The sequence below is a fragment of the Phyllobates terribilis genome, unplaced genomic scaffold (assembly GCF_046119375.1).
Source record: "Phyllobates terribilis strain yellow unplaced genomic scaffold, ASM4611937v1 Scaffold_2__4_contigs__length_985480577, whole genome shotgun sequence".
Taxonomy (NCBI): domain Eukaryota; kingdom Metazoa; phylum Chordata; class Amphibia; order Anura; family Dendrobatidae; genus Phyllobates; species Phyllobates terribilis.
The window spans coordinates 498,350,660-498,378,647 of NW_027362762.1; the positions used below are offsets into that span (position 1 = coordinate 498,350,660).

The 27,988-nt window shown below is 41.8% G+C and overlaps 2 protein-coding genes across 2 annotated transcripts in view; one reads left to right on the forward strand and one right to left on the reverse strand.

The window, feature by feature from the left end:
• The window catches only part of DNALI1 (dynein axonemal light intermediate chain 1), a 33,143-nt gene extending 31,367 nt beyond the window's left edge, over positions 1-1,776 (forward strand). Inside the window, exon 6 of the mRNA XM_073665889.1 lies at positions 1,515-1,776. Within this exon, the coding sequence (XP_073521990.1) occupies positions 1,515-1,550 (36 nt within the window). The 3' untranslated portion in view covers positions 1,551-1,776. The remainder of the gene's footprint in view (positions 1-1,514) is intronic.
• Positions 1,777-3,659: 1,883 nt separating this feature from the next.
• Positions 3,660-27,988, reverse strand: part of GNL2 (G protein nucleolar 2) — a 40,243-nt gene continuing 15,914 nt past the window's right edge. Inside the window, exons 7-16 of the mRNA XM_073665887.1 lie at positions 25,044-25,202; positions 23,996-24,109; positions 21,011-21,139; positions 18,273-18,377; positions 17,346-17,504; positions 15,699-15,806; positions 14,048-14,496; positions 5,265-5,359; positions 4,455-4,540; positions 3,660-3,847 (exon numbers count right to left, since the gene is read on the reverse strand). Of these exons, the coding sequence (XP_073521988.1) occupies positions 3,698-3,847; positions 4,455-4,540; positions 5,265-5,359; positions 14,048-14,496; positions 15,699-15,806; positions 17,346-17,504; positions 18,273-18,377; positions 21,011-21,139; positions 23,996-24,109; positions 25,044-25,202 (1,554 nt within the window). The 3' untranslated portion in view covers positions 3,660-3,697. The remainder of the gene's footprint in view (positions 3,848-4,454; positions 4,541-5,264; positions 5,360-14,047; positions 14,497-15,698; positions 15,807-17,345; positions 17,505-18,272; positions 18,378-21,010; positions 21,140-23,995; positions 24,110-25,043; positions 25,203-27,988) is intronic.

Consider the following 27,988-nt stretch of genomic DNA (forward strand, 5'->3'; position numbering starts at 1 on the left):
GTGCTCGTCAGAGGTAGCCTGACTGCCATTAGATACCGAGATGAGATCCTCAGACTGCTCAAAAAAAATAAAGGGAACACTCAAATAACACATCCTAGATCTGAATGAATGAAATATTCTCATTGAATACTTTGTTATTTACAAAGTTGAATGTGCTGACAACAAAATCACACAAAAATCATCAATGGAAATCAAATTTATTAACCAATAGAGGCCTGGATTTGGAGTCACCCCCAAAATTAAAGTGGATAAATATTTCCATCTATTGTCTGTTCCATTTGCACAACAGCATGTGAAATTGATTGTCAATCAGTGTTGCTTCCTAAGTGGACAGTTTGATTTCACAGAAGTTTGATTCACTTGGAGTTATATTCTGTTTAAGTGTTCCCTTTATTTTTTTGAGCAGTGTATAACAATTTGAATTATTCTCCTCCCCCATTAAAAATAAAAAATTTAGTTTTTCCATGTCCATGAAAGTCAGATCTAGAAAAATAGAAACTACGTACAGTGAAAAGCATAAGAGAAAAAGAATCTTCAATTGCGACTTTTCAAAAAGTCACAAATGCAGTTTTACTCCAGTCCCCTCAATGGAGAGATCTCATGTAAACACCAATTTTGGCACAATTTTTGCACCATTTCGTGACTAAAAAGTTTTATAACAGGTCAAAGAAAAATAAAGACCGTTCTTGACATTGCGCAGAATTCATGGACTGCACGACCCTTTTTTAAAAAAATGGGCACAAAATACGGAAACAAATATCATAAGACAAAAAAGTGGCTTAAAAAAAAAAAAAATGTATATGCCGAATCGAGACCATAAAGTCGGATTAGTTTGCTCTTTATTTTTATTATTATTTTTTTTTTTTTTAAAGTCATTCTTTTTTGTACCAAATTCTTCAAAATGCCGCAATCAGGTTGATAAATCTTGCACTAAATTAAAGACACGCTTTATCCTTTACCTCGTTTGTGCCTTTTTGTAGAGCAAAAAGTCGCATGTTCGTCTTAAAATGCACAAAAATAAAACTAGGCACATTTTATACTCCCGTGCGGTTTTGAATTATAGTTAAGCAAAAGTTTTGCGACATTTTGAAAAGTTACAAATGATAAAAGTAAGCTAAAACATCTGGATAAGAAAAAAAGACGGAAAAAAAAACAACTAAACCAATTAAAGGCCACAAATTAATTAAGAGCAAATATAAAAGTTTCTTTTAGAGACATTTTTACTACTTTTTATTCCTGATACAAAGTTGCAAAAACAATCGTGAATCGGGGGGCTGAGGGTATTTCACACATTACCAGTTTGGGCAGTATTCAGTTGGAATCAGAAATAGCCCCTTAATACAGGGGGTAATAAAATGGACCTCCTTGCCTTATAAGTATTCACCAAATCTGCACTGTGTGGATAAGGTCTTGAAGGTGGTGGCATTGCTACCTACTGATGAAGACTAGTAACCTTATTCTTCATCCATGCGCTCTGGCATTTTATTTAATGACTGAAATGCTTTATATTGCAGGCACAGCTCGAAGGAATTATTGCGCCCAAGAAGTAACATCTGTTGACGGGATGTCTGCAGTCTGGAGTCTATGCTCGTGTTAATGCCAAGAAACTAATATTTTTACCTCTGGGACACATTCCTAATTAAAATTGGCTTTTATATATTAAAACTCCCTCGGACATGAAGAATGTTACGATGTCGCTCATTCTATAATGAAACACCTCAATATATTTAATATCCAAGTTCTTTTGATGATAAAATTGTTCTAACCTCTTTCCAAGTCTTACTGTGTTTTGTGGGTTGTTAATAGGGATTCACTGATGACAGAGTTGAATATGCATTTCTGGCCTTTAAAGTGATCCAGTCTAAAGTGATCTCCGCACTACCATAGTTCACAGTCCACGATGGCTTGAATTAGCTGGAGAATGTGACTATGTAGCAGACTTCCCACGCTGTGGATTTGTGGTGCAGATTACAGGAATTTTTCTGCTACAGATTCACTATAGGTTTTACCTCCAGTCTTTAAAGTGGTGAAATCTGTTTCTGCATTTCCACAAGATAAAACATGCATGTTGGGTATATCCAGCATGTAGGGCTTTTCCACAAAACATCCATAGGATAGGTTAGAGACCTATTCTTTGGGGGGTGGGAGTCTTACCATTGTTCTATAGTCTTTGGGGTCTTAACTATTGCTCTAAATCGCTAGTTTCTGATTCAGTCACTGCAGTGGAAGATGACCATCTGTTCTGCACTGGCAGCTAGAGACATATTCCAAAATACTAGATTGCGCTCTGACACTTGTTAAAATACATGATAAATTTGGGTCCCAATGTTAGGATTTCTCCCATGAGTTGGACCTGTTCCATGCTGATTTCAATGGAGAAGTGCATTATTTTCTTCTTTCTTATGAGAGTTTGGATAATTGCAGAGCCTTCTTTAACGAGTTTTCAGATTTCTATAGAAGTGAATGGAGAGAGCCGTACATGTGCAGCCAGCACTCCATTCCTTGACGTGGCAGTGTCCATTATCCATTGGATACCCCATAAACGCACAAGAGAGGAATACCCCTCTAAACCGCTCATTCAGCAAAGCTGAAAATGACATTTCAGCATTGTCTTAGATTAGTGGGCACAAGTACACTGACTACTAAGTCACAGCAATGCAGAGATGCCTTCATCTATAAAGTGCTCATCCTAGTGAACGGCTCCTTTAGGTTACTCCATGATCACACATCCGTGTGTCGTAGTAGAAATCACGATGCACAGACCGGCCGCGGGTCTCCCAACTTAAACTTGACAGATTAATATTTGCCTATGAGGCTGTTGAGCTGAAGTCTCCGGTCTGTAAATCCCAGACCATGACACATGGATGTGCGAATACAGCCTTAGTGTATATTTATTTATAATCACATTTTTGATGGCATAGTCAAAACCTAAGAAAAAAAAACATTGTTGGTGAAACTTAAAATAGGAATAAATATGTATGGTGTGAAAGTATTCCATTGTGGAACAACCCATGTAAACGTATCATCAGGCCTCATGCTGCTGGCTGGACTATTGCTCTCAGAGCTCTACGGAGCTGTAATAAGCAGGGCTGTGGAGGTGGACTCCATTTTGGTGGAATCTCAGTCGGTATAAAATGGACCAACTCTTAAATGATATAATAAATTGGGTTCATTAGTACAATGCAGGATGTGCTGTAAATGTCTTCATAATAATTTGGGAAAGTTATATGTCCTATAAATGTCTGTTCTGTTCCTGATCTAAGGATCTCTGCTTTTAGTTGAGATGAATCTGTGCTGCACTTTATGTACACGCTCAGTAGTGAGGCCGGGCTGTGGAGTCTGAGTCAGGGAAATTGAGGAGTCGGAGGTTTGGCTTACCGACTCCACAGCCCTGGTAATAAGTTTCCTGCGTACATCCATTGTGCTCTTCTTTTCTGCCAGATCCCCCATCAGGCAGACAGAAAACAATCATTACATGCTCCATTGGAAACATTTTGTGCTCTGCATTGAAAATAACTTTGCATATCTGTTGCACATAGGTAGCTGTACATGTATGTGTGAACATGACCTAATACTGCTGTAACAGCAAATCCACCACTTCCATTATACATCTTCTACATTTAAGCCGTACTCCAGAGGAAAGACCAATATCCAGAGGCTGGAAAAAAAGTCAGACCTTTATTGACACAACAAATAATTAATGTTTCTGTTTTGACTGTTTTTGTCGGACATTTTTGTTTTGAGGGTTCACTTTCTTTTTGTTGCGGTTCTTGTTTTTGACGTTGTGAGTTTCGTAGTACCGCACTCCTACTTTCTTTGAATGTTGCTGCCTTTCCATCCTCCTCCTCTGCAAAAAAAAAATAAAGAAAATAAAGTTAGAGGACCAGAACACAGACTGCTTTGTGCTACACCAACACCCGTGTTGATCTTCAGTACACTGTGCTGCCCTATTGCCTTTATACAAAAGGCATAATGCACAATTGTGTACATGTTATTATATAGTGCGACATACAAATAAGGGCGCATTCACACGTCTGTGCAAATGGGACAGCAATGCACGGACTGGCCGCGGCTCTCCTGACCAAAGCGGGACAGCTTCATAAGAACCTATCACACTCGGGCTTCAGTGGTTAGGTCACTGGTGGTCAAGGAGTCATTGCTTCCATCCAGGCGATACTATCGGAGATCAGGAGCTGATGGCCTGGCATACCTCTCATAAGGCAAACCACAACACTTCATAGGTTCTCTAGTGATTCTGCTGAGGTTTTCTAAACTGCACCATTATCTAGTAGCCTCTATGTAAAAACCGATCCTAAGGGGATAACCATCTTTTATAGTAGGAACATCAGAGACTAAATAGTAAAATATAGTACTTTGTTAAAAAACAAACAAACATGGCTTTGTGAGAGATACTAGGCAACCATCAAAACCCAGAGCAGTGAAGGAAGACGTACTTCTTTAGATGATAGTTTCTTCTGAGGCTTTTCATTTTCACCATCATCATCAAGACGCTTCCTTTTCTTTAATGGTGTAGTCCTCACTGCAAAGAGTTTACAAGTTAGATATCAGTGTAAACATTTTTCCTACATGTATGTGCTGAGAACATTCAGGTACATGGTGCATCCTCAGTATAACGTGTACAGAATACACTGGCACATGTAAAGAGCAGTCTACAAATAGGTTAATTGAACACTACAATTTTAGACCGCCATATACTTTAGCTGTTGTCCAAACATTTTCCTTTTAAAAAAAAAAAAAAAAAAAAAAAAAGTGGGGCAAGCTGCTGCCAAACAACTCTGCCGAATTATCAGAGAACAAAAGGATTGGACATGGTGAAATCCAAGCAGTGCACAACACACCGACGCTACCACCAAAGAGAATGCATGCATCATGTAACACACAGAAGAGTGTTCATTTAACTTTAAGGAGCAGCCAGGGTTAAACTATTTGTAAAAAAGAGTGCAACAATAGTCCTGAAAAGAATAACCTAATGGGAACTCGTAAAGGCTGCTGCAGTCTGAGAACTTTCTGTGGAAACTATATACCTGGTCGCCGATGTAGTAATAAGCACAACAAGGGCGTCCAGGAGGATGAATGGCAAGTAGTAATTGCATTGTAAAAATAGGCCAGAAAATAATTAACCTCAGGCAGCGAAGCACAGAGGCCAGTTAATTAATGAGAATTAATGGACAGGGATGACGGTGATAAATGCGGATGATGAGTGGAGGTTACATGTGGAGACGGCTGTGGGATTACTACATTACCTTCACTCTGCTGCTCTGCTGCTGCTGCTGCTGCTTCCTCTTCAGTTTGTGGCTTTGGTTTTGTAAAGAGTTGTTCACCTAGTTCTTTTGGGATTCTAAAAAGCAAACATTAAAATGGGTTAAATAAATAAAAGAAAAAAGAAAACATTCCAAATGACAAACCTAAAGGGTAACTGTGCTTTAGACCAACTTCAAAATAACACCATTTCTGGCCATTATGTGACTTAATGCACACTATCTGTAACTTACAATTCATTGTTTGCTGGGCGGTGAGTGATTTCTCCCATTGACATCACAGCACAGAAATTGGTTCTTGCTCTTCATTCACTTTTTAGCTCACAGACAAGTTGCAGCAACATGGAGGTTATTATACAGCAAAGCTGAGCTGTCTTCATCTGAATCAAGCTCTGCTGTGAGGTAAAGCACTTGTTACAGAGCTCGGATACAGGTTTTTCCATCTGTATCTGTCTGTTCCTTTCATTGCGCTTCACTCCTCCTCCCAGCCCTAAAGGCGTTATCCGGTCCAAATCGATGTCTGCAGTCACTCTGTGTGACTGCAGACTTAGGAATCCCCCCAGCACACACACTGGGGGCACGGCCTCGGTACATACACTTGTCAGCCACACCCACTGGACAGCCACATCACTAGTCAGGGCGCGGCCTTGCTCAATACAAATGTGTGGAGATCTGGCCAGATGGCCAGGAGTCTGTATAAAGCATACATACCCTCTGTTCCCGTCTCAGAAACTAGCAAGTCCTCACGGCACACAATGCGATTTGGACAGGACAACCCCATAAGTTAAAATTTGATGCAAATGCTGTACAAGTGCAGTGGGTGGGCAATGCACTTTAGACTCTCCTGCCTCCCTCCCTATTCACTGCGGCCTGCCTCCTGTCTGCCAGAAAGGTCACTAACATACGAGTTTCCTGCCAGTCAGAGAAAGGAGGCAGGCAGAAAGCAGGGCATAGGATGGGAGGCAGGAGAGCTTGGAACTAACAAGAATACAATCTCAACTATGGATTTCTCTAAAACAGCAAGACAGATTTCTACAAGCAAGGAAAGAGTTTAATCTATATTAACCCCTTCACGACCTTTGAAGTACATTTACGTCAAAGGCCATGTCCCTGCCCTTGATACGGGCTTGCACGCCAAGCCCACATCTTTCCCTGCACATGATGGCTGATTAAATCTGTCACTATGTGCCTTCAACAGCTGCAGGTAGAGCGGTGCTCTGGCCACAGCTGTTAAGTTATATCACACTGTCAATCACTGAAAGCAGAATTTAACATACGCCAGTCAGAAGCGCGTCATTCATCAGCGCCCGTGTCACTGTGATCTCAGGGCGCCAATGGATTGTCATGACAGCTGGGGGTCTGCTGATGACCCCCGTGCCTGTCAAAACGATTCTCCTATGAACGCAGACCCATGGTCAGCATTCATAGGAGATTGTGATTTCTGCCAACAAAGCAGTTCTGAAGCTGTATAGCACAAGCAATCAGACGCTCACGGCTTCAAGTCCCCTAAGAGGACTATACAATGCAGTAGAAAAAAAAAAAAAAAGTTTTTAAAATGGAGAAAAAAAAAAACGCAAAAAGTTCAAATCACCCCCCATTTGCCCCATTTAAAAAACACACACTTTGGTATCGCTACGTTTGTAAAGTCTGATCTATCAAAAAATAAAATAAATCATAGATAAATACGGCAGAACGAGAAAAAAAAAAAAAAAAAGCCAAAATTATGTATTTTGACCCTCTACAACATTGCAATAAGAGGTGATCAAAACAGCGTATCTACCGCAAAATGGTATCAATAACGTCGTCAGCTCAGGGTGCAAAAAGTAAGCCCTCACATTGCCCAATATCCCAAAAAACGAAATTGTTATGGGTCTAGGAAATGGCGACACGAGCGAATCAGTTTTACTATGTAGTGAACATGATACTTAAAAAAATAAACAATTTAGGAATTGATCTCTTTTTGCAATTTCACCGCACCTGGATTTTTTTCCCGCTGGCCAGTGCATCACATGATAAAATGAATGGTATCACTCAAAAGTACAACTTATCCCACAGAAAACAACCCTCATACGGCTAGGAGGATGGAAAAATAAAAAAGTTATGGTTCTTGGAATAAGGGGAGGAAAAAACAAGAGCTCAAAAACTGAAAATTGGTGCAGAAAATAATCTGCAGCATGTCAATTGTCTGTGCGTTTTTCACCCATTGAATACACTGAAAAAACGCAACGTTTTTTGAGGCTGCGTTGTCCTGCCAAGAGATGCAGAAATGGAGCAGAAATTTCTGAACACAAAATACTCAATGTGTGCACATACATCTAATGCATATTGTGAGCTTTAGGGTATGTCTAAAAAGAGAAGCAAGAGGAGAAATAAGGATTTAACAATGGTTGAAACTCACCTATTTTATTTCTTTCACTGTCCTTGTAGAATGGTTTTATCAAATGTTATGAGGTTATTTTGAGTAAGGTAAACTGGAACTTGCAGCTAATACAAAAACTAGAAAGTAGTTGTGTGAATTAGCATTTAAAGGGTATCTGTTAGCAGGATTTCACACCCTAAACTATTTATATGTGCTTGTAGCTCTTTCCAAGACAAGTCCAGCAATACCTTTGTGTGGTCCGTTTGTTCCCCCGTTATGTAGAATAGAGTGGATATATAAATGAGGCTGTACATCTGAAGACTGTCATTAGAGCTGCATTCCCCATTCCTCCTTCAGCTTGACCGACGGCCTCTTTGCTGTGTAACTTCAGGCACAAGCAGGAGGCAGTGGCACTGAGTGGGGAATAGAGCTGGAGTGACAGAGGCAACAGATCTACAAATAGCTAGAGCCTTATTTATATATAAATGCAAACACTAATTTCTCAGTAAAGGTATATGCACACAATCCAGAGACGCTGTGTGTTATGCAGAATCAAACCCGCAACGGCCATATGTTACAGCATAGTGGATGGATTTCTAGAAATCCCATGTCCACTATGCGTATCTGGGCACCTGAAGATCACCCGTGAATACGGACAATTTCAATTTCTCTTGCGGGTCCGAATGTGGATATTCCCCATAGACCTAACCTTTATGAGCAAAGTCCGCAGGTGGAAAAAAAAAAAAAAAAAAAAAAAAAAAAAAAAAAAAAATGATGCCACTCATCTTCATGCTATTCCGCAATGTCGGGCCACAGGTGGATCCTGACCGCATGCACATACCCTAACAGGGGTGGACTGGCCAAGTATGGTTATTGCTGGACTTGTCTGAGAAAGTAACATAGGCATATAGTTTGGGGTGTAGAATCCTGCTGATGGATTCCCTTTAAGCTGGTGTTTGCAGTTTTATGACATTTACAAGGATTTAGTATGTTTAGAAAAAGTGGTCAACTTTCTTCCAAAACACAGTGGGCCTCCTTGGGCTATACCTGGGACTGCAGCTAAATACCTGAGCAATAACATTAAACATGGACAACAGAGACTGTATTGGGAGAAAGCATCCATATTTGTCTAACCACAGAACCCCTTAAGGTCCGCTGTAAATTGAAGTGTCTTACTGACACAGTTGGTGAGACATCCTCCTCATCCTAGAACTATTCAATTTGACACGAAAATCTATTATGATTGCATAAGATGTCATTTCTCCTTCCGGCTGAACAATCTGTGATTTTGGGTACTTCTTTGCTTGGAGAAAACAGGACTTGCTTCCTTTGGCTTGATATGTGCATGTGTGTTCTGCATAGGGAGGGGGGATGGCCTCAGGATCTTGAGGGATGTCCACAGCTTTCTTCACTGCTCCTAGGCCCACTATGGTAACTGAGCAGTATAAAGACAAGGCCAGCATTGTCGTAGCGTTCTGGGAATCTCTACATCCTTCAGGAAAGCGAGCAGTAGCTTCTGAGTTACGGCCAGGCGTAAGTGGAGCTACAACAGATTCTCAAACATAATGTGTTCCTCAGCCGCGCTTTTAGGTTTCATTAATGATTATTTTGGGATGACATATGTCTATACACATTGTGATGTGGTGTACTTTCCACTTCTAAACCAACACTTGTCAGTGGAATATGTAACAACACATTGCATGTGTGCCCGAAACGTACAAATGCTCTGTCCCAGTACATGAAAATTAAAAACTAATTAGACGCAGCTATAAAAGGAAAGTTTTGGCACACGATGTACATAACAAATCAATAAAGCCAAATTAAACTGGCCATATAGAAAGAAAAAACATGAGCGCGATACCAAGTTTACTTTACAGGGTTAGAAGTGTTAAAGGCGTCATCCTATGCCTCAAGCGTCCAGGTCAGAAGGTGCTGGTGATGTGGTGTCCATTGGTCGCCGACAAGATATCATGCCCCTGCCCAAGGATAGGACAGGTGTACGATACGTGGCAAGCATCTCATGTCCCAAAGTGGTACATGTTGGATACCCCACAGAGGCAGACAGGGTTTAATGTGAGGGGCCAGGCCTACTACTGACTGGCAGATTCAGCTGACATAGATGTCAATCTCAGAAGCAAAGACAGGCAAAGTTACACCATATTTATTTAATCATTTTTTCTATAGACTACTGTGGTTTAAAACTGTAAAGTACTACAAGCCTTAGCATGCTTTACACTTACCGACTTGTGGCGTTAAACGTCCGCCTAACATGTTTGTTGATAGATTGAAAGCCTGTTTAAACAGGCCAACACAACAATTGGTAGTAGATCGTTCTGTGAGCACAGACTGTCATTGTTCTCAGCAGCACATGCCCTGGTGCTGCCAAGAATAAAGATTTTTAAGGTTGCTGAAAAATCACTTTACCCAACGAAAGAGCACTCTTAGGCTATCTTCACACATTGCGTTTTATCAGCGGTTTTTTTTCTGCAGCAAAGCCTGATCTCTTGCCAGGCAGGTTTGTACGGAATTTTGCTTGTTTTTTGCTGTGTATTTTGGTGGGGTAGGTGAATTGTTCAGGAATGGCTTACCTAAGACACTGGCAGTGCATTGAGTTTGTAGGACACTATTTATTTTCACACTATGGTCTGCCAGTGACCTGCTCAGTCACTGTTCAATTTCACACCTTCGTGGGCCACAGGAATTGTTCAATCTCACACCTAGCTCAGCCAATGTTTACTGTGTACAGATCACGTATTTGATTTAATTTAACTGTTCTAATCCAAGCTGCCACCTCAGGTGAACAAGACAAGATGGTAAAAATCACAAAAATAAGTGTGTTTCACATACTGCTCTACTTGCTTTTTTTCACTAGAAACGCAGCAAAATCTGATAGCTATGATCACACTAGGATTTTTTTCACCGCCCATTACTTCCAATGGGTGAAAAATGCTGAAAAAACACTGAAAGAAGTGACCTGCTCTATTCTGTAAAAAACCCAACCAAGGCACAAAATACTGATCAAACAAAAACCAAGGTGTGTGCATGAGATTCCTGGAATCTCAGACTTTGCTGGTACTGTAAAACGCAGCAGAAAATTTGCATAAAAAATCTTCAAAAACACGCTGAAAAAAATGCAATGTGTGAACATAGCTTTAATTTTCCTTAAATGGAATTTGTTAGCAGGTTTTACCTCATCTGAGAGCAGCATGATGTAGGGAAAGAGAAGCTGAATCCAATGATGCATCACTTAGTTTACGGGGTGTAGCAGTTCTGACAGTTTTTACATTTAGCAATGCAGCAGAGCTGAGAAAGCTGACCCAGCGGACAAGAGGCTCTCAGTGTACATAGCTATAGACAGTGAGGTTCTTACCACAGAAGGCGGTGGAGTTGGACTTGGGCTCACATGCTTCTGTGTCTGAGCAATAAGCTTCTGGTGCTAAAACTATCATTGCAAGTAGACAGGACTGACCTTGATAAGAGGGATAGCTGAAATCTTGGTTTTAACCCCTACAGCATACAGTCTTCAGATTACATAGCAAAAACCTGCTGACAGATTCACTTTGAAGTTGTCCCATTGTATGGTAGTAGAGCAGGACATGAAAACTACTGTGTTAACGTACCAACATGCTGATCTCAGGGCTCAAGCATTTTGGACGTCACTCTTTAACTTGTAAGTTATCAGTAATAGTGACCTATAGAACGGTGTATGCCATGTTCATAAAAGATTTGCTCAGCTTTATGGCCAACATTCAGTATCTAGCTATGCTGCATTCTCTTGTACCCAAGAAACGACACATCCAGAGGTACCCATACCCCTTGTGTGAAGTGCCCGTTACAGGGGCTGCAGGTCCTGCTCCTGATTTATTCAATCAGAGAGGCTTTAAAGGAGTAGCCTCATCTGCTTCTTTCCATTCAACAGTAAGTTTTGTAAAATACAAAATAATATGGAATAGGCCTCCTTTTCCAGATAATACACTCACGGTTCATTGATGGGCTTTAGCTGGCATTTGCAGCTACTGATGCCTACAGAGAAAACGAGGACATGCTGGTGCTCTAAACACCAACTTGTCCTGTTATAGGAGGGACCTTCCTGAATTGTCAATGGCAGCCTCTGCCCTCCATCCAGCACGGACATGGACTCTTCCTTTGTAAAAGAAAGCCGACTGAAATCTCAGTACGAGACTGCTCATTGGATGGTCACACATGACTGACCGAACTCTGCAGGCCCAGCAGACTCATCTGAATAGGGGTGCCCAGTCTTCCCCAACAGCAGACTGGGCCGAACAAATGCCTTGAGAACATGGCCTCAGTCTGGAAACATCAACTAGATATTAAACTCTCACTCAGGGATCAAGGCTAACAATAAAATTCCTCGCCGTTACTTTTATGTGTAGAACATACTTTTTTCAATTTTGTGTTTAAACAAGAAACAGCCTTTTCACAGACTTCAATACCAGAGTTAATGTCTTAATTACACTTTTCATTTAAAGTAAGCCTAAAAATGTACCATCACACCAATATTTCATTAGTCAATATCTCAGAGCAGATCCGATGGCTCCAGTCCCAGCGCTTCAGAACATGTGGTGTAGATTTCATTCTCTTGCACAAGTGCTAACGAGAGAATGTTACTTATTCATTTGGCCCCTGGAAAGACCTCAACCAAAACAGCAAGCGGTGAATCATTAGAATTACTACACAAACAGCCGTCAGAGCCCTCCGCAACGTCTCATGCCTCAGTAACCATCTTCAGGATCCTAGGACCCAGCCTTACCAGCCAGTGGGTGTACAGCCTGGCACTCGCTGTACCCTGGAGGGCACTCAACACATTAGCTGCAATATCTGGGAAGGGTCACATGCTGCTTTCACCCAAAAGCAATTGTGAGACATGCCAAGACTTTGCAAGCAGCCAAGATCAGTTTGGGCGTGAAAAGGTGGACAAAGTGATTTTCGAAAGTTGCAAACCAATCTAGCAGTGAGTGCAGAAGGTTATGTCTCGAAGTCTGGGTAAATCTTAAAGGGCTATTACAGTCATCTATTCACTGGAAAAGTCATAAAGGGTGATGTGCTGATCTCTTGGATCCTCAGTAGGGTTGAGCGAGCACACTCGTTTAACCCTTTAAAGGAGCACGCTCGGTTGCTTGCCATCTATGTTTGAGCCGCCGCGGCTGTATGTGTTGCGGCTGTTAGGCAATCCCTGCATGTGTCACAGCTGTCTAAGAGTCGCGACACATGCAGCCGCGGCGGCTCAGACAGATACAAAGCAAGCTGAAACTACTCGGCGAGCAGTTTAAAGGGTTAAAACGAGCACGCTCGCTCAACACTAATGCCCAGCCATCGCAGATAGGAGGAGTTACATTGGAGTGGGGGAGGGGGGTGATCAAGCCATGAAATGCAATTCTATTCAAAGTCAATGGCTCTGATTGACACATCAGAGCAAATACTGTAAGAAAAAAAGTACAGTATAGGCTGTGTGCACCATATTGCAGATCCAAACAGCATAGATCCATAACATTGCCTGCCACAGGCCTTTTCTTCATTAAGCCCACCAGAATTTATCAAAACTAGTGCAAAGAAAATGAGGAGCAGCTGCCTGGAATTTGAAAATGAGAAAAGCCATCTGACTGGGTCCCATCAACAACCACTCCACTTTTCTCTGGCTTTACTTGGGAGAAGTGTTACTCCATATACCCCAAATCTTAGACCGATTCATTAAGACTATCTTGATGAGGGTGCACTGTGGAGTCAGACACTCCTGATTCATGAAGAGGTGCACGCCTTTACATGAATCTGGAGCGTCTGACGAGTCAAGGACCGGAGTGAGATTTCTGGTGTACAGATCGCCACAGCTCATCATGAATTAGACAAGCTGTGGAGTCTTGTGCACGCTGCGCCCATTTTGGTGGAGCTGGGAGAAACTGGTGTGAAAAAGTCAAAAGTTGCAACACTTTGGTGGAACTCAGAGTTGGGCCAAACTTTTGTGACTTTGCAAAGCTGTTCCTACACTTTTTTGACCTAAAAGCTTTGATGAATCGGGCCCTTAATCTGGACATGGAAGGACAGCTAGAAAGCAAAATGCTGAAACATGACTTTAACGTTGTGTCTGCTACTGGACAACCTTTTATCAATGACCCCAGCGTGCTTCCTAAACTCCAACAAGAAATGTGAATCATGCAGCGGTCATGTGAGATTATGTCACGAGAATGGCAGGGGACCCAGGGCTGAGAGCAGAGCCAGCTGGGAACATATAAATGTATCCATTACTTCATGCAGCACCTTGGGGTCATTAATTAGGGGTTGTCCACTAAGAAATAACTCCTTTAAAGACAGACCTGATAGCAGGAGACCCAATAATGCCTAAAATGAGAAGAGTCAAATATATTCTACTTTAGATAAAACCGCTTTACAATACCTTAAAGCAGAAAATCGCTTGGCTTTTGCTTTATTCAGAAATTTCTTGTACTTGGCTATTTTATCGTCCAGATCTTGAAGCAATGCTTTTGATTTGTGCTTTGCAGCATTTTTAGGATCAGCACTTGATGTGGCGTCATGTTCGCTTTCAGAAAGGTGTCCACTTTGGTCATCGTCCTCTTCTTCGGACACAACGTCGTCATCATCCTGTGAATCCAGCTCTGAAAGGTCTGACATTCCATCTATTTCTATAGGCACCAAGTCTTCCTGGGAAAATTCTGGAGCAACGTTTAGCTTTCCATAGTTTTGACGGACGTTTGACAGGATTTCCTTTATCTCTTCTTTTTCCAAATTAGCAGCTTCCTGGGCCTCGGTGATGGTCTCATCCTCGCCAAGATTTTCCTCATTCACACTGGTACCAGCAGACGCTGCTAGTGAAGCTTGCTGATGCTAGTGAGAAAATGGACAAGTCGTAAACAAATTTACAAAATCTTACAGCTATTCATTTGATAACAAATCAATTAAATGAAACAGATCAATCAAGGATTTACGTTAAATTATAAATGTATTTTATTTTCCCCATCTCCCTATATTAAAAAGAACTCCTATCTTATTTCACAGGACCAGTGGAAAAGTTAGCAGCGTGCGTCCATACGGGGAGCAGGGCGACCGGCATCATCAGATTGCAGGATTACAAAGTAAAGTTAAAAGGAGTATTCCCATCTCCAAAATCCTATCCCAATATGTAGCAGGTGTAGATAGGATCTTGGAGATGGGAATACCCCTTTAAAGCCTGCACTAAGGTGAATTCATCATCTATGTATTCGTTTTTAAAAGCTATAGCCAGATTTTTGTTAAAACCCAATAGGAAAATAAGAGACCTCAATTCGGTTTTCTTTGTCTTTCTTAAAACACATGTATGTTATTGTGACTTGCGTTTTTGAGATGATTAATAAATCACTTGGCTTTTAACACCTAGAATGCAACAAACCCCCCCCCCCCCCCAAAAAAAAAAAAAAAAAAATGCATTTTTTGGGGGTCAAAACATCAAAAAAAAAAAATCGTGTAAAGGTATCCTTAGGGTAAGTCACATAGGCCAGCTACAAAGCAGATATAGCTTCAGCATTAGCCAGACAATTTAGTACCAATATAACAGCTGCGGAAATTCTGCATTGAACACATTGTAAGTGAAAAGATAATATGAAGAAAAAGTGGTTGCTTTGGTGCAAGAATCCATCAATAAAAGCAAATTAGACCGTATTAAAAACCAAAAGGAATGCATTGTATGTGCACATGACATGAATTCCGCTTGAAACAATGCTTAAAAAAAAAAAGCAACAGGATGAAGCAAAGATGTTAAAGAGAACGCTATAGAAAATACACTGCTGGCGGTTTCCTGAAGCTTCTTCAGAAACTCAGCAGATAGATCAGCACTTAAAAAACGTCATGTGCATATACTCTTATGTTTTCAGCCCCAACTCATGGTAATTGAATTATGGAATCGAGACTCTGCCTTGCTGCTATGCATAAAAGAACTGGATACTTTGGAAACGTCAATCGCGTTTGAGGGAGAGATGAACTATTTTTCCTTAGATTGATCATAAAAAGATGGAGAGTAAATAGGGAAGATAAAGAAAAAAAAAACTAAGTACCTCTGGCAGTGGCTCTGCATTAGGTGGTTTTACAAAGAAAGGTATTCTCCCTCGTTGCCAATCATTGAGGACCATCTTTGAAACAGTCTGGCAATCTGGCTCTCCACCCTACAATAGCAATTAAAGAAAACGTTATCTCTAAAGTTAAAATGAGTCGACAGGCTATAAAAGTACTGGTCATTGTTTAGGAACTGAAAAGAAAACAAAATACCTAAAATAAATCGGCTTAGAACTCGCTATTTATGACCAAGCCCTTTCCCATTCGTTCCAATGTAGGCAGACACTTCGTTAGCACATAATGAAGCAGACTTGTTGTCTGAATTAGGTCAATAAGTAAGGATGAGGGAACCTGAAACGTAAAGTTTGGGGTTTGTAACGACACCAAGTGTCTGGTACCGAACTCCAAACACAGACTTTTACCCAGAAGTCTGATTTACTGTTCGGTTTTGGTGCCGAATAAAGTTTCTTGAAAGGCTACAGCACAGCCAATCAACAAGCTTTTAGGTTGTGGGCACTTCCAGAGCCACTTGGCATGGCAGCGATTGACCGGCGCAACACGTGACCCGGCCTGTATAACCGCCAGGTCAGGGGTGGAGCCACCATTGTGCACTGACTAGCGTAGGGACAGTGTAAAATAAATACATAATTAAAAAAAACACGTGGGGTCCCCACTATTTTTAATAACTAGCAAAGGGAAAGCAGGCAGCTGGGGGCTGATATTAATAGGCTAAGGTGGTCCATGGATATTGGCCCCTTCCCAGCCTAAGACCAGCCCTAAGCTGCCCCCAGAAATGGCGCATCCATTAGATGCACCAATCCTGGCGCTTCACCTTGGCTCTTCTCGATTGTCCTGGTGCAGAATAACCTCTTTAACCCCTTCAAGACATAGGATGTATATTTACGTCATATGTCGTGTCCCTGACTACCCTGATACAGGCTCCAGCACTGAACCCATATCTTTCCCCAAACATAACAGCAGATTTAATCAGCCGTCCTGGGCCTTTAACAGCCGCAAGAGGATCGGAGCTCCACCTGCAGCTGTTAACCTGTTAAATCCCACTCTCAATCTCTTCACAGGTGGATTTAACATGCTGCGGCCAGAAGCGCGTCATTCCCAAAGCCCATCACATGATTGCAGGGCGTTGATGGGTTGTCCTGACAGCCAGTGGTCTGCAAAAGACCCCTGTGCCTGTCATTACAACACTCCTGTGAACGCTGGTTAATGGCCCCAGATCCTGAAAAATGGAAACGGGAACCGCTCCTGGCACTGCGTGTCGAAAGTCAGCTGTCAGAATCAGCTGACACCTGTTGGTGATTGCGCATGCACAGTTTCTGTGCACGCAAAATCGCCTGGGCGTACTTAGTACATCCAAGGTCGGTAAGTACTTACCAACCAGGACATACTGAGTACTTCCAAGGTTGGGAAGGGGTTAAACGGCAATAACACACCCTGTACTGTCATAACTTCCAGAAGAAATTCTATGCAGACAGGTTCCTTTAACATTAAATCTAAAAAATAAAAAAGTTAAAAAGGCAATGAATTGTCTGCAGTGTGAAACGAATAGCAGAAAGCTTTAAAACTGCATAGAGTTAAGAAACTTCAATTCTAATAAAACCACACAAAGAAAAAAAGGCAGGCTCACTGACCTTTAACAACTTTCCTGTTTTATAGGCAAGTTTTTCCAAGAAATCTTCAGCATTTTCCCAAGAATCTATCTTATAAGTCTTGCTTACGTACTCTGGTTTTGCCCGTTCAAGGACAGCTGCAATATGATCTTCTGGGCTTTTAATCTTTTCCACTTGTACCTAACAAAGTAAAAATAAAAAAAAATAGTTAGAGAGGTTGTAAAACAACTTTCATATTGATAACCCTACAATTGAATAGGAGGTGAGCCCTAGCTCTCAGCAAAGGCCACTACAAGGAACGGTGCTGATCCACACCATACACTATTTTCATACACCAGGACTACAAGACTATTTTAATTTCTATTGAGAAGGATGGTAAAGGGTCACCAACAGAGCAATCTGTAATTTTACCTTGCAGAACTTACCATTTACCCCATAAGAGAAGACAAGTGAGTGGCCAGCCGCAGCCCTCACTTCTTCTTGATTACTTATAGGTATAAAGGCGGGGACAGTGACACCAGTGCTGACTGAGCGCAGGGCTCGTGTGACGCAACAACCTCACGTGAGTCCCGGGAATGCGAGTGTCAACACCGCTGGAATGGCGCCAGCACGTGAGGAAAGTTTAAGCTTTTTTTTTTTATTTTAACGGGGCCAAACATGGTGAATGAGAAGGGGTTGTCCAAGTTGAGGATAACCCCTTTAAGGCGTTGATACAATCTTATTATTTAGCACTCCATAAGATTTACAAACAGGATTTAAGAAAAGCCCAAAAATTGGAGATTTAGGTACAGGAGTAGATAAAAACAGATTAGTAAACTCCGGAGAACCTAACTGACAATAGCGGCCATGTCCATGGTTTCATTGACAAGCCTTATAAAATCTATCCACTTCCCATGTATCCAAGCTGAATGCATACATGTCATGACAATCATTTCGGTCCATACTCACCACTCCCTTCAAAACAATGTCTGTTTCAGAATCTCCAGACGGATAAACTACGCCCGGGCAATCTATGAGAAATATTCGACGCATAAGTGTAATATACTGCCAAACCTAAACGGGAGAAAAAAGGAAGAACTGTAGTCATTTGCATTAATAAAGTCAGGACAGCATTTGCTAAATATTGCATTGTGTGAATAATGATCAGCTTTAGACTCTACGGATTAAACATCTTCATCCATAGGACTACTGTCACACTAAGTTTTGCTTCGTCTGCTCGCTGCTTGTGGTGGGAAACCTCTAGGAGCATACATCAAAAGTACAATTTGGGCCAAAAGATGTCAGGAATACCATATCTTTGCTGTATGAATTAAGGCAGCAGATAACGCCATTAAATATCAATTCGATATTAAAAAACATTGGAATCTCTTGCAGCATATACCCAACGTACACTGAAAATAGTGTGAAGGGATTCTTGCACTCAATCACATCTCGGAGCAGAGTAAAAGCCCTCTTATACAGACTAATGTCGGCCAAAGCTGCTGAAATCCACTAGCTTGACTGATGGTCTGACGTGTATGGGGGCAGCAGACAATTATTAGTCAGGGGAGTTAAGGTTCTAGCATGGCAGATTTTGGACTGCCACGTCTTTTGTTCTCCCAGAGCTAAGAGACATGTCTCTTTCAGACAGCACAGGAACAGACAGCCAAGTGAGCGCTCGTGTATGAGGAGCAGAGTTGGCTGCCAGCTGATAGTTCAGCTGAACCAACTTTTTTCCGACAGCCATCTAATGTGTATGGCGGGCTTAAGACAGAACGACACTGGTTAGCAATGCTCTCTGTAAAGGGCCTGCTGCACTTTATTCAATCTTAGGCTTTATTCACACGTTGGTGTTAGTCATCCACGCACTGTCAAGTATTTTTTTTCTCTTCAGTTATGGATCAAATATTGATATGAGGCTACATATCCGTTAGATAATCTGCATGAAAAAAGGAGAAAGGAGACTAAGGGCCCCGTCACACTAAGCGATGCAGCAGCGATCCCAACAACGATACGACCTGTCAGGGATCGTTGCTGCATCGCTAATACATCGCTGGTGAGCTGTCAAACAGGCAGGCTCACCAGCGATCAGGGGTGCAGCGATATCATGGAAAGGATCGTTCCACGATGTCCTGCTCCCGTTACCAGCCTGCTGCAAGCAGGAGCAGGCTGGTAACTATGGTAAACATCGCGTTACTAAGTGCGCGTGTGCCCCTAGTAACCCGCTGTTTACCATGGATACCACTCTGCTACGGTGCGCGGGAGCCTCCGCTTACCGTAGCAGAGTGATATCCATGGTAAACAGCGGGTTACTAAGTGCGCGCGTGCCCCTAGTAACCCGATGTTTACCATAGTTACCAGCCAGATCGTTGGTCCCGCTGGTCACACACAGCGATGTGTGCTGGCCAGCGGGAGGCCAACGACCAAAAAATGGTCCAGGACACTTTGCAGCGATCAGCGACCTCACTGCAGGGGCCTGATCGTTGCAAAGTGTCACACACAGCGACATCGCTGGTGAGGTCGCTGGTGAGTCACCAAAACCGTGACTCAGCAGCGATATCGCTATGTGAGACGGGGGCTTTATTCTACATTTAAAAGAATGGGTCCTTGAAAAAAAGGAGACGCTTCCTCAGAGGTCAGAAAATACATGTAAACCTAAAACAGAGTATCTACTTAAATTAATTTTGTAATAGGAAACGTTGAGACATTTTCCTAAGGGCACAGAGCTGGTCTGTTAACGTCAGGACTACCTCATTAAGCATACAGTTAACATCTAGATCTGATGTCGTAGATTATCATTGGCATCAATGGTGCTCTAAAAAGAAACAAAGTGCTGTACATGTGAAAAGGCATTACCAACAAAATAAAAAATGACCACGCACAAACTAACAATGACAGTACGGGGGAGAGTAACCCATCATCGTGGGCTTACAGTCTACAGGATAATGGGGAAGGAGACCGTAGATTTATCCAGAGGTTGGTTCCACAGCTAGTGTGAAGAGTACAGGAGACCGTTTCAATAGTGATTGGAAATGAATTGTTAAGCCCACCATTAGCTAGGCCTTTTGCATGTAATTCTCGCTAGCCCAGAATTTATATATAGGCCAAGCTTTCTCGATGCAAACTTCTAAATCCCTTCTTTGCATCCCCAGAAGAAAACAGTAAAGGCACTTAGCAAGTCTCTTCCTTTGCCAGTAAATTTCTGATACGCCAAGTTCCATCAGGGGCCGGTCTCCCCATTATGTTTTATTTTGTATATTTTGGCAATGTTTTCAAATAATGTGTTAGACTGGAATTAGGCATGAAATTTGGATGTTGTTCTTCAAACTTGAAGTGGATCCAGAAAGACTAAATAATTATCTCTTTGGTATTCAATCCTGTGTTGGGTCTCCAAAAATTGTATCAAGAACTGCAAGTGATTCCAGCCTAAAGGAGGCTAAAATTAAGCCAGTGTAAAAGGTAAAAGTGGAAAGGTAAAATCATGGGGTCTCCATCAGAGAGGCTCCTGGCAAACAGATGGAAAGCAACAAGCAGGGGCTTAATACCACTCCAGCATTGAATCAATTTGTAATGCTGTAAAAGGGGTTTAGAATACAGAATCTCCTTAATAAATTTCTAAAAGGAACAGACTAACCACACAACACTTTAAAGGCACCTAATATACAAGCAAAAAAACAGAACACAAAGAGTCACACATTTCATCTTACCTTTGTTTCACCAGCTAACGGAGCAACATTACAGACTTTCTTGGAACGCAGTGTATTGATCACAGAGCTTTTGCCTACGTTTGGATAACCGATGAATCCCACACTAATTTGCTTCTTGTCAGTGTGAAGCTGTTAATAAAAAAGTCAAGCATACTTATGTCTAATGTCTCTTGAGAAGAGGAAACAACATTCATAGCTGACGAATCACAATGTGAAACATGAATGCTTACACTATAACAAGCCATTGTCATATAAAGACACTAATACCCCATACTGTACCATTGTGCAGAATGTATGTGCTTTACCTGGCTCTGGTGTGAATCACAGAAATCCTCAAAATGAGAAAAACGACTGCTATAAAAAGGGGTTCGCTATGTTCACACATGGGTGCAGAATTTGCATATGAATTGTTTTGGACTATGGAATAAATTCATCAATGCTTTGAGGATAGGCAACTTTTAGAGACGAGTAAAAAGATTCACAGGGCAAGAAGTGTAGTAGCCACATCAGTAATCTGTGGCCGCTAACCAGAGCACTGTAACATAGTAAGTCTTCCTTCAACCTTAAAAACTAAGTCCATCTAGTTCAACCCATAGCCTAACTTGTTGATCCAGAGGAAGGCAAAAAACCCCATGTGGCAAATACTAAGCTCCACATTGGGGAAAAAATTCCTTCCCGACTCCATACGACAATCAGACTAGTTCCCTGGATCAACGCCCTATCAAGGAATCTAGTATATATAACCCGTAATATTATACTTTTCAAGAAAGGCATCCATGCCCTTCTTAAATTTTAGTAGTGAATCACTCATTACAACATCATGCGGCAGAGAGTTCCATAGTCTCACTGCTCTTACAGTAAAGAATCCCCGTCTGTGATTATGATTAAACCTTCTTTCCTCCAGGCGTAGAAGATGCCCCCTTGTCCCTGTCTCAGGCCTCAGAGTAAAAAGATCAGTAGAAAGGTCTTTGTACTGTCCCCTCATATACTTGTACATAGTAATAGGATCACCCCTAAGCCTTCTTTTTTCCACAGTAAATAACCCCAAGTGTAATAACCTGTCTTGGTATTGCAGACCCCCCAGTCCTCTAATAACCTTGGTCGCTCTTCTCTGCACCCGCTCTAGTTCAGCTATGTCTTTCTTATACATCGGAGACCAGAACTGTACACAGTATTCTAAGTGTGGTCGCACTAATGACTTGTATAGAGGTAAAATTAGGTTCTCCTCATGAGCATCTATGCCTCTTTTAATGCATCCCATTATTTTATTTGCCTTTGCAACAGCAGCCTGACACTGACCACCAAACGTGAGCTTGTCGTCCACCAATACACCCAGGTCTTTTTCAGTGACAGTTTTGCCCAGTGTTTTACAATTAAGCAAATAATTTTACATTTTATTTCCTCTGCCCAAGTGCATTACCTTACATTTATCCCCATTAAAGCTCATTTGTCATTTATCAGCCCAAGCTTCTAGTTTACATAGATCCTCCTGTAATATAAAATTGTCCTCCTCTGTATTGATTACCCTGCAGAGTTTAGTGTCATCAGCAAATATTGAAATATTACTCTGTATGCCCCCTACAAGGTCATTAATAAATATGTTAAAAAAAAAGGGGGCCCAATACTGACCCCTGTGGTACCCCACTGTTAACTGAGGCCCAGTCTGAGTGTGTTCCATTAATAAACACCCTTTGTTTCCTATCACTGAGCCAATTCTTAACCCACATACATATATTTTCCCCTATCCCCATTGTTCTCATTTTATGTATCAACCTTGTGTGGAACCGTATCAAAAGCTTTTGAAAAGTCCATATACACAACATCCACTGCATTTCCTTTGTCCAGTCCAGAACTTGCCTCCTCATAAAAACCGATCAGATTAGTTTGACAGGAACGGTCCCTCGTAAACCCATGTTGATATTGGATCATGAGGCTATTCTTCTTCAGATACTCTGGTATAGCACCTCTTCGGAAACCCTCCAGGATTTTACCCACAGTAGAGGCTAAGCTTACCGGCCTATAATTTCAGAGTTCAGTTTTTGCCCCCTTTTTGAATGTTGGCACCACATTTGCTATACGCCAGTCGTGTGGTACAGACCCTGTTATTATGGAATCTTTAAAGATTAAAAATAATGGTCTATCTATGACGTTACTTAATTCCTGCAGTACTCGCGGGTGTATCCCATCCGGGCCCGGGGATTTGTCAACTTCAGTGATTTTTAGACGCCTCCTCCCTGCATCTCTTCGGATTAGTAATTTTTTTGCTCATCTCTAGTTCCTTTAAGTAGCAGCAAAGTACAGTATTTGAGATTTGAATAAGGCTTACATAAAAGCAACAGACATTTTCTACAAAGAAATTCACATATAGTGCAGATTTTTACCACCCACCGTGACTATTTATGATGTGGGTTGTTTCCATTGAGTTCAATGGATTTTGCAGCACATTACATAGATCTGCAGCAAAATTCACTTCAAAAGTTTAAAGGTAAAGTCCATGACCTGAAGAACAGCTTCAGTAGAACCAACCTTAAATAAAAATGTGACTACTGAATCCTATAAAATGCAATTAGTCATTAATGCTGGAGGTATACTGAGATCAGAAGTGGACTGAAGTGTTGCAATAAGAGCAACAATCAAGGCATATAAGGGGATTTATTTCAGACACACATCTTAATCTATGGTGGTTTTTTTTTTTTTTGAAGACTGCTTATATAAAAAATAAATAAAAACATTTTTTGGAGAGACTGATTAAAATTACCAATATAAGTCGATGGATATGTGAAAATTAAAGACTGCGTAGATTGCAAGGTTAAAAAGAAAAAAAAAGGACTGCCCAGGGATGGCAATGAATATGAGAAACTTTACAATTTTTTTTCCCACGCCACCCCTATAAGAGAAAAACACTGATGGTAAAAATTAGACATACTGATCAAAGACTAATGAAAATTGTTCATTTTTTCCATGTTGAATCACAGCCTATATTACCTTGCCAAACTGACGGAGTAGTTGGATAAAAGCTCCTTTACCAAATGGATTGGTGAGGCTGGAGTGGAAGGCCAAGGTTGGATACTCTTCAGATAAGCGAGCAACCCAGCGTTTCTGAAAGAATAGTTTATACTTAGTTTCTTTAGCCGCGAGTTATTGTCTAGCTCATATCTAGACATCTGGTCTATGTTTTCAGAATGTATTGAAGTCAGATCTTCCTTAAATAAAAGAAAATCCATTTTTTTTTTTAGATAAAAAAAACAAGATGAATCGATTCGATCCATGCATATCAGGAAAACAAGTGCAAGAACAGTCAATATTTAATTAATTTTCCACTTTCTGTCTTACAGGATCTAACAGCCAATTAAGAAATATCTGTAACTGGAGCTCTTTAATAAATGTTTAATCTGCGGTTTCTTAAATCCGAGCCCTCGGAAAAGAGCAATATCCCCCCATAATGAATCCAAGCATCTCGCAGAGCACTGCTCTGATCTTGGAGTAATCCAATTAGTTTAGAAGAATACAAACCAGACATCTGTTGACAACCCTTTTGCTATAAAAGCCTGAACGTTAGAGTCACAAAACATGTACAAAGCAAACAATGCAAATACATTTTGGTAAAATGTAGCTAGAGGAAAGATTAAAGAGGTTTCCCATGCATTCATTGGCCACAAAAAATAGAGAAGAATGGCTAGTAATAGATTTGGAGAACATTTACCTTACGAGGCGACTTGGGTTATCAGACAGTGAAAAGTGCTTGAGAACAAGAGTCTACCAGGCACATTAGAGGCAGCCAGGCAACTAGCAAAATGTTAGGTTTTACAGGAGGTCAAGGCCCAAGCTATTAATGTGACCACAACTTGGGAAGAATTAAAAACAACGTCCAATATAGACAGCATGGCTCTGGACCAGTACTAATATCATTTAATTGAGGTTGGCAGACACATTGCCTAGAATTTGGAAGGTGGTGTGCAAGCTTTGCCACCAGTTCCAAGAACCGTAGAGTATAACAAAGCAGTGCGAGCGAAGGAGCAAACAAACATCTTACCGTTGCCCAAGTCGGAACTAGATCACACTTATTAAGAACAAACAAAAGGTGCTTCCATGGTTTTTCCTTTTTTAGGTATGCCTCAATGTGTGGAGAACGAGTTCCCATGGGATCTCTGGCATCCAGAACTTGTATTACAACATCAGAAGAATCAATTACCTACAGGGAACACAGAAAACATATCACTGGGAGAACCTCGTTTAAAGTATAAGCGAGTGGAGCTTTACAATTTGTCAAAGTGGAAGGTTGAAAAGAAAAATAGCACTTCTTGATAGAGCAGAGTCGGGCTGTAATGTGACAGTTACCTACTATGGATGAACAGACAACTTTTTTTTTTTTTTTACATTAAGCTATCCTAAGATTTAATCAGGGGCGTAACGACCACAGTTGCAGCGGACGATCGGGCCCAGTGCAAGTGCGTCCTTCACACATCCAGCTGAAGTGTATTGCGGCGCACGGGTCCATGCGATACAATACACACTGCCGGACAATCAGAGGCCAGCAGCTGACGTCAGCGTACATGTGACGGGGCGCATGGCAGTGGCGTCATAAGCAGAGTCCTGCTGGCTTCAGAAGAGGACTTCAGCTGTGCGGGAGCAAAGGAGTGGTGAGTATTAATTAAAAAAAATAGATCTATATCTCATTGGCCATACTGCTACGGATGTCTATGGGGTGCATTATGCCGCTATGGATGTCTATGGGGTGCAATATACCAGGGCTGTGGAGTCTGTGTCCATTTTGGTGGAGTCGGTATAAAATTGACCTACTTCAATTCCTAAAATATATAATAAATTGGGTACAGTAGTTCAATGCAGTTTGTGGGGAATATATTTTCATAAGAATTTGGGAAAGTTATGAAATGTCCTATAAATGTCTGTCCTATTTCTGATTGAAGAGTCAAGCTTTTAGCTGAGATGAATCTGTGCTACAGTAAATTTATCACTTAAACATGAGCCATGTATGAGGGCGTCTGAGTTGGAGTCGGTGTCATGGAAATTGAGGAGTCGGAGGTTTGGCTTACCGACTCCACAGCCCTGGATTATACTACTATGGATGATTATGGGCTGTGCAATATAAATAATAATATTTTTTACATAGCGCCATTGATTCCATTGTGGTGTACATAAGAAGGGAATACATACAAAATACAGATATCACTTACAGTAAATGCACTAACAATGATAAGCTGGTACAGAGAAAGAGGACCCTGCCCTTGCGGGCTTACATTCTACAGGATGATGGAGAAGGAGACCGTAGGTGGGGGGTTGCAGCAGCTCTGGTGGCGGTGAGGCGCAGGTCTAGTGTTGGTAAAGCAGCAGCTCTAGTGGTGAAGCTGCAGAGAGGTCATTGCAGGTTGTGAGCTTTCTTAAAGAGATAGGTTTTCAGGTTCCGTCTGAAGGATTCGGATGTGGCAGATAATCGGACGTGTTGAAGCACAGAATTCCAGAGGATGGGGGATATTCGGGAGAAGTCTTGGAGGCGGATTGGGTGAGGAACGAATAAGTGTGAGGACCGGAGGTTAAGTGAGGGGATATATTGGGAGATTAGTTCAGAGATGTACGGAGGAGAAAGGTTATGGATGGCTTTGTAGGTCAGTGTTAGTAGTTTGAACTGGATACGCTGGGCAATTGGGAGCCAGTGAAGAGATGTGCAAAGGGGGGTAGCAAAGGAGTGGCGAGGAGAGAGATTAACTAGGCAGGCAGCAGAGTTAAGGACAGACTGGAGAGGTGCAAGTATTAGCAGGTAGGCCACAGAGGAGGATGTTGCAGTAGTCGAGGCGGGAGATGAGGGCATGCATAAGCAGTTTAGTAGATTGAGGGCTGAGGAAAGGATGGATTCTGGAAATATTTTTTGAGCTGGAGGCGACGAGAGCTTGGATGTGTGGTTTGAAGGACAGAGCAGAGTCGAGGGTTATACCGAGGCAGCAGATTTCTGGTACAGGGGAAAGAGTGATGTCATTTATTGTGATAGATCAGATGCAAAACATACGCCAGATGGAAAGATGATGAGTTCAGATTTGTCCACATTGAGTTTGAGGAAGCGAGAGGAGAAGGAGGATATGGTTGCTAAACATGCTGGGATTCTGGACAGCAGAGAGATAAATCTGCGTGTCAACAGCATACAGGCGGTACTGGAAACCGTGGGACTTTATGAGCTGTCACAGGCCAAGGGTATAGATGGAGAAGAGTAGGGGTCCTAGGACGGAGCCTTGAGGGACTCCAACAGAGAGGGCGGGATGAGGAGGTAGTGTGGGAGTGAGAGACGCTAAAAGTGTGGTGGGAAAGGTATGAGGAGATTCAGGAAAGGGCAAGGTCTTTGACACCAAAAGGAAGAGAGAATCTGTAGTAGGAGGCAGTGGTCAACTGTGTCGAAGGCAGAGGACAGGTCTAGTAGGAGGAGTATGTAGAATCATCTGTATGCTTTGGCTGTAAGTCATTAGAAATTTTGTCAAGGGCAGTTTCGGTGGAATGGTAGGGACGGAAGCCAGATTGTTGGCGGTCGAAAATAGAGTTAGATGAGAAATGGGAGAAAAGTTCAGAGTGAACATGTTACTCAAGGAGTTTTGAGGTGAATGGGAGCAGCGATATGAGGCGATAGCTGGACAAAGCGGTTGGGTCGAGGAATCGCTTTTTGACGATGGGCGTGATTGTGGCATGTTTGAACGTAGCAAGAAAGGTACCAGAAGTTAGTGATAGGTTGAAGAAATGTGTTAGGGATGGGATGGGTGTGGAGGTGAGGTTGGGAAGGAGGTGGGATGGGGTCAAGTGCACAAGTGGTGAGGTGTGATTTGGAGAGGAGGCGGGTAAGCTCTCATTCAGTGATGTTGGAGAGGGAGGTTATGGAGGAAGGGCAATGGTCTGAAAAACAAAGGGGTTGTGGTGGTCGGACAATGAAGGCTTGCCTTGTTTTTTCAGTCTTGTTTTTGAAGTGTGTGGTAAAGTCCT